Source organism: Anolis carolinensis, chromosome 6 (genome assembly GCF_035594765.1).
Source record: "Anolis carolinensis isolate JA03-04 chromosome 6, rAnoCar3.1.pri, whole genome shotgun sequence".
Classification (NCBI taxonomy): Eukaryota; Metazoa; Chordata; class Lepidosauria; order Squamata; family Dactyloidae; genus Anolis; species Anolis carolinensis.
The window spans coordinates 65,030,366-65,043,631 of record NC_085846.1 but is presented as its reverse complement, the minus strand read 5'-3'; the positions used below and the strand labels follow the sequence as shown (position 1 = coordinate 65,043,631).

At 45.6% G+C, this 13,266-nt stretch overlaps 1 protein-coding gene across 1 annotated transcript; it reads right to left on the bottom strand.

Annotated features, from left to right (window-relative positions):
* Positions 1 to 1,200: 1,200 nt before the first annotated feature.
* On the bottom strand, positions 1,201 to 12,965 carry tmem158 (transmembrane protein 158). The gene is made up of 2 exons (XM_003228256.4): positions 11,820 to 12,965; positions 1,201 to 7,361 (listed from the first exon to the last, which is right to left on the bottom strand). The coding sequence occupies exons 1-2, from the start codon at positions 12,644 to 12,646 to the stop codon at positions 7,349 to 7,351; spliced, it is 840 nt and encodes a 279-aa protein (XP_003228304.2). The 5' UTR covers positions 12,647 to 12,965; the 3' UTR covers positions 1,201 to 7,348.
* Between the last annotated feature and the right edge of the window lie 301 nt (positions 12,966 to 13,266).

Genomic DNA, 13,266 nt, shown 5'->3' with positions numbered 1-13,266 from the left:
CTCTCAAGCTTCACATTGCTTAGCAACATCCTTTCAATCAACTGAAGTGTTGCTTTTTCCATGGTATCTTTGCTTTGTATGGCGCAAACTGTAATTTAACTTCACAGAGAGAAATCCACTACAAGACAAGGTCTCTGGTGATCATGGTTCAGTTAGTACCTAATGAAGCCAGAATTTTAACCAAGTGCTACTTGGGGAAACTCATTTTCATATGGGCATTACTAAGGCTGATTTCACACATTATGTTTTTTTAACTGATTTAAGTGAACTCATGTTATCTCCAGTAGATTTTGAGATTTCTTTTTTTTTGGCATTCTGAATCTAGATGACGTTTTCATAATTTTGAAAAAATATCATAGAAGTTATGTATGGAGTTTTTTCTTGTTAATTTTCTCAACAACTTGCATAGTTTTCTTCCAATTACAGTAAAGAATTAGTCATTTCCCATACAGTAAGTCCTAAGGTATTTTTTTAGCTGCCATTTTCTGCATTTGTGCAGTTAGGAATACCAGAACTGTACAGTGTTCTCTATGCACCATGGATTTATTATACTGTCAGTTTTTATGCTTCATAGAGTCTTTGCTCACTTGAAATGCGGTGCTGGATGAGTTCTATGACTCCTATGAACTTTCCCACCACTGTTTATTTTATGCAACTAATATTTCTTTTGGTTTTCAAAGAAAAATATATTTTGAACATTTCAAGTTTATACTCAAATCCTACACAGTTATACCAACACACTTTTCTTAGATTGCAACAAGATATCCGTATTCCTAATTATCATACTTTACTTTTTCCTGCATTAATATTTCTCTGTTGCACAACTTGGTCAACAAGCTGCCTGTTATGTTTCTAATGGAACCAGTGACTGGAAATATTAAAACTACATGTACCCAAATTCAGCAGAGCCCATCATGGTGAAATGGGTTAAAACCTTGTGCCGGCAGGACTGCTGATCAACAGGTTGGTGATTCAAATCCAGGAAGAGCAGGTGAGCTCCCTCTGTCAGCTCCAGCTCCCCATATGGGGACAGGAGAGAAGCCTCCCAAAAGGATAGTAAAACATCAAACATCACGGTGTCCTTGCAGACAGCCAATTTTCTCACATCAAGAGCAACTTGCAGTTTCTCAAGTCACTTCTGACAATGAAAAAAAAAAACAAATCCAGCTCAATAGAAACCAATAAGCACAACTCTTCCCATGAAGATAAAACCTAAATATGTTTATTTGAAACTGTTCCCCACTTATTTCAATATTCTATGAAAATGTGTTCTTGTTTTAGAAAAAGCCCTTTTTAATACTCTACGATTCTATTATTCTAATACAATGGATCAGACTTCTGGACACTTTCCAAACTCTTTCCTGTTCCCAACTGGAAAACTTGGTTGGTGTTGAGATTCCAATTAGCCTCTGGAAGTTGTGTTCCATGTTCAAGAATGGTAGGTAGGTAGGTAGGTAGGTAGATAGATAGATACATAGACAGACAGAGACAGAGAGAAACACAAAAACACATTTTTCAGACAGATAGATAGTTGAATAAAAGCAACTGGACAGCACTGGTTCTCAGAAGGAATAAAGCAATTGAATACCACTGGATCTCAGTAAGATACCAGCACATTGGAACAAGATTAATAAAATGCATTTATATCTTTAAGGCTTGGTGTGTTTTTCTTCAACCACCATCAGTGATATCAGTTGAAGTGTGAGCCCCCCATGGCTCAGTGGGTTAAACCGCTGAGCTGCTCAACTTGCTGATTGAAAGGTTGGTGGTTCGAATCCGGAGAGCAGAATGAGCTCCTGCTGTTAGCCCCAGCTTCTGCCAACCTAGCAATTCAAAAACATGCAAATGTGAGTAGATCAATAGCTACCTCTCTGGCAGGAAGATAACAGTGCTCCATGCAGTCATGCCGGTCACATGACCTTGGAGCTGTCTACAGACAACGCTGGCTCTTTAGCTTAGAAATGGAGATGAGTACCAATCCCCAGAGTGGGAGACAACTAGACTTAATGTCAGGGGAAACCTTTACCTTTACCTAACTTTGTAAACCAAAAGCAGTAAGAAGGTAGAATTGAAGCTGGCAGTGGTATTTTGAGAAATGTTTGTCAGATTGGTGAAGATCTCTGAGATCCGATTGTTGCATAACAGCCTAACAAAACAACCCCCCTTTACTCAACCTTGAAAATCATACTAACAAAATGACATCAGTTTGGGATAGGAGCCCCCAGATGGCGTAGTGGACTAAGTGACTTGAAGGTTGGGTTGCTGACCTGAAAGCTGCCAGGTTCGAATCCCACCTGGGGAGAGTGTGGATGAGCTCCCACTATCAGCTCCAGCTCCATGCGGGGACATGAGAGAAGCCTCCCACAAGGATAGTAAAAACATCAACACATCCGGGCATCCCCTGGGCAACGTCCTTGCAGACGGCCAATTCTCTCACTCCAGAAGCAACTCAAGTTGCTCCTGACACACACAAAAAATCAGTTTGGGATAACTAGAAGTAGGAATTTATATTGGATGACTATGAGCTGGCTTTAGTTTTGGCCCAGGAAATAAATCACTGAGCTCAGAATGCTTGGATTCTAAGTATACATCTCCTGCAACCAGCTCAGGTTGATCCCATATTGCCAACTGTGGGGAAACAAGCCCAGCATAAATACAAATCAGAAGTAAATATCCTGAAAGATTACAATTAAAACTGTACTGCAACAAACACTTTACACAAACAAACAAACTGATGGGTTGCTGTGAGTTTTCCAGGCCATGTTCCAGAAGCATTCCCTCCTGACGTTTTGCCTATAGGAGAGAATTCTTCTGGAATATGGCCATACAGCCCAGAAAACTCACAGAAACCCAGCAATTCCGACCAAGAAAGCCTTTGACAACAGATATAACTGTTTCTTGAAACCATGTTTCAGTGGCACAAACCTTCACATTCAGTTAGTGCTTCAACAAGACAAAGAAAAAAAAGATTCCATCAAAGATATCTGAAGGTGAAATGATACTGCACCCAACTTCAACAAAACATTGTTAATGTTTATGCGCCATGGTATGATGTACGCTTAGTCCAAAGTTAGCCTTGCTGTGCTTAGCCGAACAGTCTCCCTTTGTATCCATGGTTTCATCATTTGCCAATTCAACCATTGATGGCTTGAATTTTTTTTTTTAATTCGGAAAAGCAAGTCTTCGTTTTGTGGTTTTGTATAAGGGACACCATTTTACTATGCTATTGTTTAGAATGGAGCTTGAGAATCAATGTATTTTGGTATCTGCTAGGGAATCTAGAATCAAACCCCAACAGATACCAAGGACACACTGTATCAATTTCTAAGTACAGGCAGTCCCCAAGTAACATGAGCTTTGGATAGAATAGGGAAGGGTTAACAACTCTGTAATCTTTTATTCTGTTCAGAAGATTCCACACCGGCACTAGTATTTAGCATCTAAAAGTGTTTTTAAAACCAAAAGCAGACGTAAAGTTACTTCTGGTGTTTTTATTTACTTGTTTTTGAACCCCTGCAGGTTGTAAGATGCAGTTACCACTCTTGCTCACCCTTGTCCTGGTAGCTTTTTATAAAAATGCAGTTAGAACAATACGTTATTTTGTGCTTTTTGTGCATTTACCATTTCCAATGGAGAAATGCAAAGTATTAGAGACTAAAAAGCATGACTTGGTTAATAAATAATTCAAGTCTTCTTAAAGATAATGTTTTCATTAAGTGCTAGAAGGAAATCACTGAACTAAAAGAATTCTCAACCCTTTCTTTTGTTAATAGTTCAAAGCCCCAATTCAACTGGAACACAAGCCCTAGCTATATGAGCATATATTTGCCAGTATAAACACAAACACAGCCAATTAATAGGACTCAGATGGACCTTATGATACATATAGTGATGTTTTATATAGATGTACATATTCACTCATCATATGAGTGAATGCTTATTTCCACAAATCTCTTGGGTTGGATCAGAAATCCCTATATCTACTTATTTCAACCCTACCAGAAAGTTTTGGGTTTTTTTTGGCAAAATTAATTCAGTGGAGGCCACTGCCACCCACTAAATATAATCTCTAAACATCTGATATTCCCTTGTGTCTCCCTTCCAAGTACTAACCAGGCCTGGCCCTCTTTAGCTTCCAATGTCAGATGGGATCTGGAGCTTTCTGGGTTTTGCAGTCTTTACTAGAACATCATCAAATATCCACTTTTATTTTCTCTGATAAAACCTGGAAATGCAGGGCATTGCCAACTTCAGGACAACCTTTAGTGTTCACAAATCAGTGTTTAAATGTTCAGGAATGGAGAGAAAGGGTCAGGGGAAGAGAATGCAATTTAACTCTAGTTCTCTCTTCCTAACTTCGGTTCCCTAAACAAGGCAAGGACAATTTATGGTCCTTCAGATGTCAATGAGTTCACAGGCAGAATTCACAGAGAGTACATCTGCAGTACTAGTCTGTAGGATGACTGCAGTTTGCCACTACTTTAACTGCAATGGCTCAATGCCATGGAATCACAAAAAATTATAGTTTGGTGAGGGACCGCACTCCTTGGCAAAGAAAGCTACAGATCTTGTAAAGCTACAACTTTCATGATTCCATAGTATTGAGCCATGGCAGTTAAAGTGGTGTCAACATTCGTTTTACAATGTGGCTACATTGATAGACTCACCCAACACAGCAAATGCTATAGTTCATCATTTGGAGAACCACCTTGCGTGAACAAATTGTATCACTCTTTCCTAATAGTGAATTGTCTTGTATCACTGTTGCCTTCTCACTGACCAAAATGACTCCTCATTCCTAAAAAAAACCCTTTCTTAATAGTGAATTGTCTTATAAAATCAATCAATATATGCTGGTGATTCAAACATTCCTTGTTTGGTTTCCTAAATGAAATTGAAAATTCAGAATATGAGACATGAAGCTATGATACATAAATTCAGTTGCAAATAAACTCCACCTGAGTTTTTCACTGAATTAATATTTCATATCAAGCTGGAAGACAACATAGTTTTTTTAACTTTATGTCACTCACGTGCCACCGTATATCATAACATTATGCCAGAGATGTCACCCTGCTTTTGTTTATAGTGTGCTACTAAATACCCCAAAGGAACCAGATCCTGTCTGATTTTAAAAGCTCAGAAACATCAACTCTCATTACTACTTGGATAGGAGACTGCCATCAAATACCAGGTACTATGTTTCAGTCGAAGAAGCTGGAAAAACCACCTCTGAGTATTCCTTGCCTTAAAAAACACTAGGAAATTCATGGGGTTAACATAGGTCAATAGGCAACTTGAAGGCACATTACTAGAGGAGTCAGCTTGGTGGAGTGGTTTGAGAATTGAACTATGACTCTGGTGAATGGGATTGAATCTCAGCTTGGACATGGAACGTCACTGGCTCACCTTGGGCAAGTCACATTCTCTCAGCCTCAAAGGAAGGCAAAGGCAACCCCCCCCCCCAAACAAATCTCGCCAACTTTACCTTAGGATCACCATAAGTTGGAAATGACACAACGAAAAACATAAATTACTTATCTTGAGGAAAAAGAGAATCAACAGGCCACAGAGCTTAAATATTTAAACACCTTTTGAATGAGTTAACAAAACAGAAGCTGAAGTCAAAGGAAGGCATGTGACAGCACCATGGGATGATTATGGCGTGTCCGTAGGTGTGAAAATGTGTCTTAAACCTCTATTCCCACCTAGAACCAATCTACTCAGTCTTGGGAAAGCACTCAGAAAAACAGACAAAGCAAAGTCTGAGCATTAAAGCAAAGAAAATATCTGTATTAATAATCTAAGAGACTTACAGTAGTAACCACACAATATCTCTAATAAGAAACACACACACACACACACACACACACACACACACACACACACACACACTGTAAAAGAGTGATGTCCAGGGATTGTCCGAGAACAATAGATCTATTTATATATCTATATATACTGTGTTAGCAAATTTAAAACCCTGCCCGAAAAAAAGGTTCATCTTTCCGTAAATAAAAATCTGTTATTGGTATACAAAGAAGCACTCTGACTTACAACTACAGCAAAGTGCACTGGCTTTATGGGTGTACGGTTTTTACTAAAATATCGACTTAAAAGAGTTTTTTGTCAATATACATATATAAATATATGTAAAGCAAATAACACAGGTTTTGGTCATCTTTTTTTCAGGTTTGAATTGGTGCACATGAGAACTACAGTATGGTCTATCTAAACGAGAGGCAGGGATGTGTTGGCTTTCCCTCCGTTGGCGAGGAACCCATCCAGCTCGATTTTCTGCACTGAAATCCAAGCTTTGAAGATGGCTTTAAGGGGGATCCTCTGCAAAATAGAAATGTCATCGAGGGAGGAAAGGAGAGAGAGAAGGCTGTGTGAGTCCAATAAGGACAGAACCCAGATTCGATCAGGAAAGGAAGACGTCCAGGAAGGCTCTGGAGTCTGGAGCAGAGGCATCAAACTCATTTTTATCAAGGGTCACCTTATAGTTGCCTTCAAAGGGATGTCAATTCCCCCGAGGAGAAAAACAGAGGGCCAGCTATAAAGGTTGCTGCTCTTTAGTTCTTTACCCAATTCAGATGTTACTGAATGACTGCAGACTGGGGAGAATGGGGATTGCCGTCCAACAGCACTTGTGGCTCTGGGGTTGGGGAAAAGGTTAAAGGGCATTTTGAAGGCAGGCATTATATCCACAAGCCTTGTCACCTCCTGATGTGACTGTATCCCAACTCCCATCAGCTCTGGTCATGATGCCTAATGATGAAGAATACAAGAGTGGTAGTCCAGCATCTGGAGGGCCACATAATATGACACATGTGCTTTAAGGTGATCCTCTGCAGAATACGGAAAGAGAGTGAGGAGGCTTTTAATAAGGCCCACCATGTCCAACAGGGACGGGACCCAGATGAAATCAGGAGAGGAAGAAATCCAGCAAGGCTCTGGAGCATCAAACTCATTTTCATCGAGGGCCATCTTATGGTTGCCTTCAAAGGGCTGTCGATTCCTCGGATGGAGAATAACAGAGGGCCAATTATAAAGGTTGGCACTCTTTAGTTCTTTACCCAATTCGGATGTTACTGAATGACACATGGACTGGGGATAATCGGGATTGCTGCCCAACAACATTTGTGACTCCGAGGTTGGTGAAAACGTTAAAGGGTATTTTGAAGGCAGGTGTCATATCCACAAGCCTTGTAGCTAAATTCAAGCCTTGGGGCCTTCCTGATGTGACTGTATCCCAACTCCCATCAGCTCTGGTCATGACGCCTAGTGATGAGGAACACAGGAGTAGTAGTTCAGCATCTGGAGGGCGACATAGCATGACACTTGTGCTTTAAGGTGATCCTCTGCAGAATAAGGGAAGAAAAAAGAGAGTGAGGAGACTTTCATGGCCACTGGGTTGCTGTGAGTTTTTCAGGCTGTATGGCCATGCTCCAGAAGCATTCTTTCCTGATGTTTCACCCACATCTATGGCAGGCATCCTCAGAGGTTGTGAGATATAACAGAAACTAGGCAAGTGGGGTTTATATATCTGTGGAAGGCCCAGGGTGGGAGAAAGAACTCTTGTCTGTTGGATGCAGGTGTGAATATTGCAATTAATGACCTTGATTAGCATTAAAAGCCTTGCAGAGTCAAGGTCTGGCTGATTCCTGCCTGGGGGAATCTTTTGTTGGGAGGCGTTAGCTGGCCCTGATTGTTTCATGTCGGGAATTCCCCTATTTTCAGAGTATTGTTCTTTATTTACTGTCCTGATTTTAGAGGTTTTTTTAATACTGGTAGCCAGATTTTGTTCATTTTCATGGAAATTTTCCTGCAGAGAGAAGCTGATGAAGAAACACAACCTACAAACTATCTACAGAACCACTAAGAAAATCCAACAAACGCCAAGTTCAGCAAAGGACAAGAGGGATCCTCTCACCTCTGCAGGAGTCTACCGTATACCACGCAGCTGTGGACAAAACTACATAGGGACCACCAAACGCAGCATTGCCCAAACACAAATTTAGGAAAATGAAAGGCACTGCAGATGAACTCAACCAGAGATGTCAGCCATAGCAGAGAACCAGATGAACCAATCTGGACACAGCATATTATTTGAGAACACAGAAATGCTGGACTACTCTAACAACTACCATGTCAGACTGCAGAGAGAAGCCACTGAAATCCGTAAGCATGTGGACATTTTCAACAGAAAGGATGAAACCATGAAAATGAACAAAATCTGGCTATCAGTATTAAAACAACTCTAAAATCAGGACAGTAAACAAAGAACAACACTTAGAAAAAGCAGAACTACTTAATGCCTTCTTTGCCTCAGTCTTCTCACAAAAAGAAAGCCGTCTTCAACCTCAGCAACATGGAGTGGATGAAGGATTAGGGGAAATCCAACCCCAAACAGGGAAACAAGTCATCCAAGAATACCTGGCCGCTCTAAATGAATTCAAGTCCCCAGGGCCAGATCAACAACATCCAACAGTATTGAATGAACTAGCGGAAGTCATTTCGGAACCACTGGCAATTATCTTTGAGAATTCTTGGAGAACGGGAGAAGTCCCAACAGTTTAGAGGAGGGCAAATGTGGTCCCTATTTTCAAGAAGGGAAAAAAGGGCGACTCAAAAAATTACCATCCGGTCAGCCTCACATCAATACCAGGCAAGGTTCTGGAAAAGATCATTAAGGAATTGGTCTGCAAACAGAAACAAATGCGCTCATCGCTAATAGTCAACACGGATTTATCAAAAACAAGTCATGCCAGACTAATCTGATCTCTTTTTTCGATAGAGTTACAAGCTTGGTAGATGCAGGGACAGGCCCGGCCCAACACGGGACGCTAGCCACGCCCCCGCGTTGGGCGCCATGTTCCCAGGGGCGCTATCGAGCCCCTGGGAGGCATGGCCACACTTGACCCCGCCTCCGGCGCCCTGGCCCTGCCTCCCGCTCTGTGGGAGGCATGGCCGTGCGACGCGGGAGGCGTGGTCAAGTCTGGCCCCGCCTCCTGCGGCGCCTGCCGTAGGGACAGGGTGCCCGCCGCGGGAGGCGTGGCCAGCCCCGCTTCCCGCAGCAGGCACCCTGTCCCAGCCAAGCCGCAGTGCACGCCCGCTGCAGCTTGGCTGGGACTCGGAGAGGGTGCCCACCGCGGGAGGCATGGCCAGCCCCGCTTCCCGTGGCGGGCACCCTGTCCCAGCCAAGCCGCAGCGCACGCCCGCTGCAGCTTGGCTGGGAGAGGGTGCCTGCCGCGGGAGGCATGGCCAGCCCCGCTTCCCGCAGCGGGCACCCTGTCCCAGCCAAGCCGCAGCGCACGCCCGCTGCAGCTTGGCTGGGACTCGGAGAGGGTGCCCGCTGCGGGAGGCGTGGCCAGCCCCACTTCCCGCGGCGGGCACCCTGTCCCAGCCAAGCCACAGCGCACGCCCGCTGCAGCTTGGCTGGGAGAGGGTGCCCGCCGCGGGAGGCGTGGCCAGCCCCGCTTCCCGCTGTGGGGGGCGGGGTCAGGGCGCCCGCACGCAGCGTAGGAGGCGGGGCCAGGTCTGGCCCTGCCTCCCGCGCTGCCCCACGCCGTGGGGGCGGGGTCAGGGCACCCGCGCGTGGTGTGGGAGGCGGGGCCAGATCTGACCACGCCTCCCGCGGCACAGTGGGGGGGGGGCGCAAAATTTTTTTTGCGTACCCCTGAAGATTCCCTTGGGCCGGTCCTGTGCAGGGAACTAGTTTATCCATGCCTCACAACCTCTGAGGATGCCTGCCATAGATGTGGGCGAAACGTCAGGAGAGAATACTTCTGGAACATGGCCACACAGCCCGGAAGACATACAACAACCCTGTGATCCCGATCATGAAAGCCTTCAACAACACATTAGACGTCACAACCTCTGCAAATTCCTGTAATTAGATGTGGGCGAAACATCAGGAAAGAATGCTTCTTGAACCTGGCCATACAATTCGGAAAACTCACAGCAACCCAGAGTGAGGAGGCTTTGAATAAGGCCGGCGACGTCCAACAAGGATGGGACCCAGAGAGAGATTTAGGAGGGGAATAAGGCTCTCCGCGTCCAATAGAGCTGGGACCCAAAGAGATTGATCTAGGACAGGGGTCCCCAAACTAAGGCCCGGGGGCCGGATGCGGCCCTCCAAGGCCATTTACCTGGCCCCCGCCCTCAGTTTTAGACTTAGGCTCGCCCAAAGTCTGAAATGACTTGAAGGCACATCACAAACAATCCTACTTGATTATCTCATTGGCCAGAAGCAGGCCCACACTTCCCACTGAAATCCTGATAAGTTTACAGTATGTTGGTTAAAATTATTTTTAAATATTGCATTGTTCTTTCATTTACTAATATTGTAAATGAAATATTGTAAATGAATGATATGGTAATAATATAATATATTGTGTATACATATAATATTGATAATAATATTATAATGTAATACAATATAATATTTATTTATTTATTACAGTATTTCTACCCCGCTCTTCTCACCCAATAGGGGACTCAGGGCAGCTAATAATAATAATAATACAGACTGTGCAAGGAAGCTGATGAAACCATTGATCATATCCTCAGCTGCTGTAAGAAAATCGCACAGATATATATTCTGCACCTTGGCCCAGATCCGTGTTTTAGTCTCCTGTTTTTAACATTTTATGCTGTATGTTGATTTTCATGATGGTTTTATTGATGTTGATGTTTTACTGTTGGAATATTTGTTTTATCGTTTTATTGCTGTATGTTTTGGGCTTGGCCCCCATGTAAGCCGCTCCGAGTCCCCTCCGGGGAGATGGGGCAGGGTAAAAAAATAAAGTTGTTATTATTATTATTATTACAGACGGACTACAAACAGAGGCACAACTATGTGGCCCAAATGATTCATTGGAACTTATGCCTCAAATACCACCTTCCAGCAGCAAAGAACTGGTGGGATCACAAACCTGCAAAAGTATTGGAAAATGAGCACGGAAAGATACTGTGGGACTTCCGAATCCAGACTGACAAAGTTCTGGAACACAACACACCAGACATCACAGTTGTGGAAAAGAAAAAGGTTTGGATCATTGATGTTGCCATCCCAGGTGCCAGTCGCATTGACGAAAAACAACAGGAAAAACTCAGCCGCTATCAGGACCTCAAGATTGAACTTCAAAGACTCTGGCAGAAACCAGTGCAGATGGGCACACTGGGTGCCATGCCAAAAGATCTCAGCCAGCATTTGGAAACAATAGACATTGACAAAATTACGATCTGCCAACTGCAAAAGGCCACCCTACTGGGATCTGCACGCATCATCCGAAAATACATCACACAGTCCTAGACACTTGGGAAGTGTTTGACTTGTGATTTTGTGATACGAAATCCAGCATATCTATCTTGTTTGCTGTGTCATAATAAAATAATAATACAATATAATAATATCGTATAATATAATAATATTAATTATATATTATATATTAAATGTAATATTACTAATAATATTACGGTATAATGGTATAGTATAATATAGTAATATATAATGCTAATATTGTGCTATGCTAATAATATAATATATTGTATGTGTATACAACTTGTAAGCCTCTCTGAGTCCCCTTCGGGGTGAGAGAGGGTGGGGAATAAAGGTAGTAAATAAATAAATAAATGTTGCTGGGTTTGTTTGTTTTTTTGCACTACAAATAAGACATGTGCAGTGAGCATAGGAATTTGTTCGTTTTTTTTGAGGGACCATTAAAAATGTAATCTGAGGGACCATTAAAAAATGTAACTGAGGGACCACTTAAAAAGTTTGAGGACCCCTGGTCTAGGAGGATAATAAGGCTCACTTGGGGGCCCCTCCAGCGGCGGCGTTGGTTCCTCCTGCTCCTCCGGCGGCGGCGTGGTTGTTGCTCCCGGGCCCGGCGGCGGCGTTGGCGCCCCTCCTCTGCTCCATGCCGTTGGGCAGGAAGCCGGCGATAATGGGCACGGGCCAGATGAGGGCGGCCACGCTCCAGACGATGATGACCAGCGTCATGAAACAAGCCACCAGCGTGGACTCGATGGGCTTGCGGTTGAGGCGCCAGCCGGGGTCCCCCTTGAGCTCCTCCAGGCTGAAGTCCAGGCAGCAGAAGTGGAGCCGCTCGCCTTGGTCCGCGGGAAGGGGCGGCGAGGAGGAGAACAAGGCCGAGGAGGTCGAGCGGAGGCGCCCCACGCGCCGCCCCCGGGCCCAGTTGCAGCCCACGCAGAGCCTCAGCTCTTGCTGGACGCCGCCGGCTGCCAAGCCGAGGTGCTCGATGAGGAGCGGAGGGGGCCCCACGCGGGGAAAGGCGGCCGAAAAGAAGGCGCGACCCCCTCCTCCTCCGCCTCCCCCTCCGCCTCCTCCTCCGGTGGAGAAGAGCACCAAGTCGCACTGGGCTGCCAAAGCGAGCGGGCTCCAGCGGACCAGCAGCGAGCTCAGCATCTGGCGCTGGACGCTGATGTTGCAAGGAGGGTCCTCTCTGAGGGGAGGAGGAAGGGGCGTGGCCCTTTCCCTCGCCCCCGTGGTGGTGGGCAAAGCCGCCTGGGTGGCAAAGGGCGCGGAGGAGTTCACGGGCAGCGGCGGCGTCGGGGTCTCCTTGGGCTCCAGGGAGGGCGCCAGGGCGGCCAGCAGCGCCGGCAGCAGCGGCAGCAGCATGGCATGGGCTTAGAGCAGCCGAGGAGGCGGCAAGGCGCCGGCGCTGAGGCGGCTCTTCATCGCCAAGGAGCAGAAGAGGCAAGCCGCCCGCCGTCGGAGTGCGCTCGCAACAGCCTCGCTCTCCTCCTCTGCTTCAAGCCAAGCCCACCTGAGTCCGCGCACTCCAGACCCGCCTCAGGATTTCCCCCTTCCTTCGACGACGACCACGATGGGGAGTTCCCTGATGACGTCAAGCTAGGATCTCCCCCTTCTCGCCCCCTCCCCTTCGTCGCGTGACGGAGAAGCGCCCCCTCCCTCCCGCGCTCTTGCTTCGGCTTTGGAAGGAAGGGGGGAAAGCGCGCGCAGCGTTCCCCGCCCACGCGCCCGAGGAGGGAGACGGCGAGGCAGCTCGAGACACCGCCTCGCTCGCCTCTCTTCCCATCCCTCAAGTTCAGGCAGGGGCAAACTTCGGCCCTCCAGGTGTTTTGGACGTCAACTCCCATAATTCCTAGGCTGTTAGGAATTATGGGAGTTGAAGTCCAAAACACCCGGAGGGCCGAAGTTTGCCCATGCCTGCTCAAGTTCCTCAGAAACCTCTCGTCGACCCTGTTGCACTTTCCAATCTAGCCAATCAGGAGCCT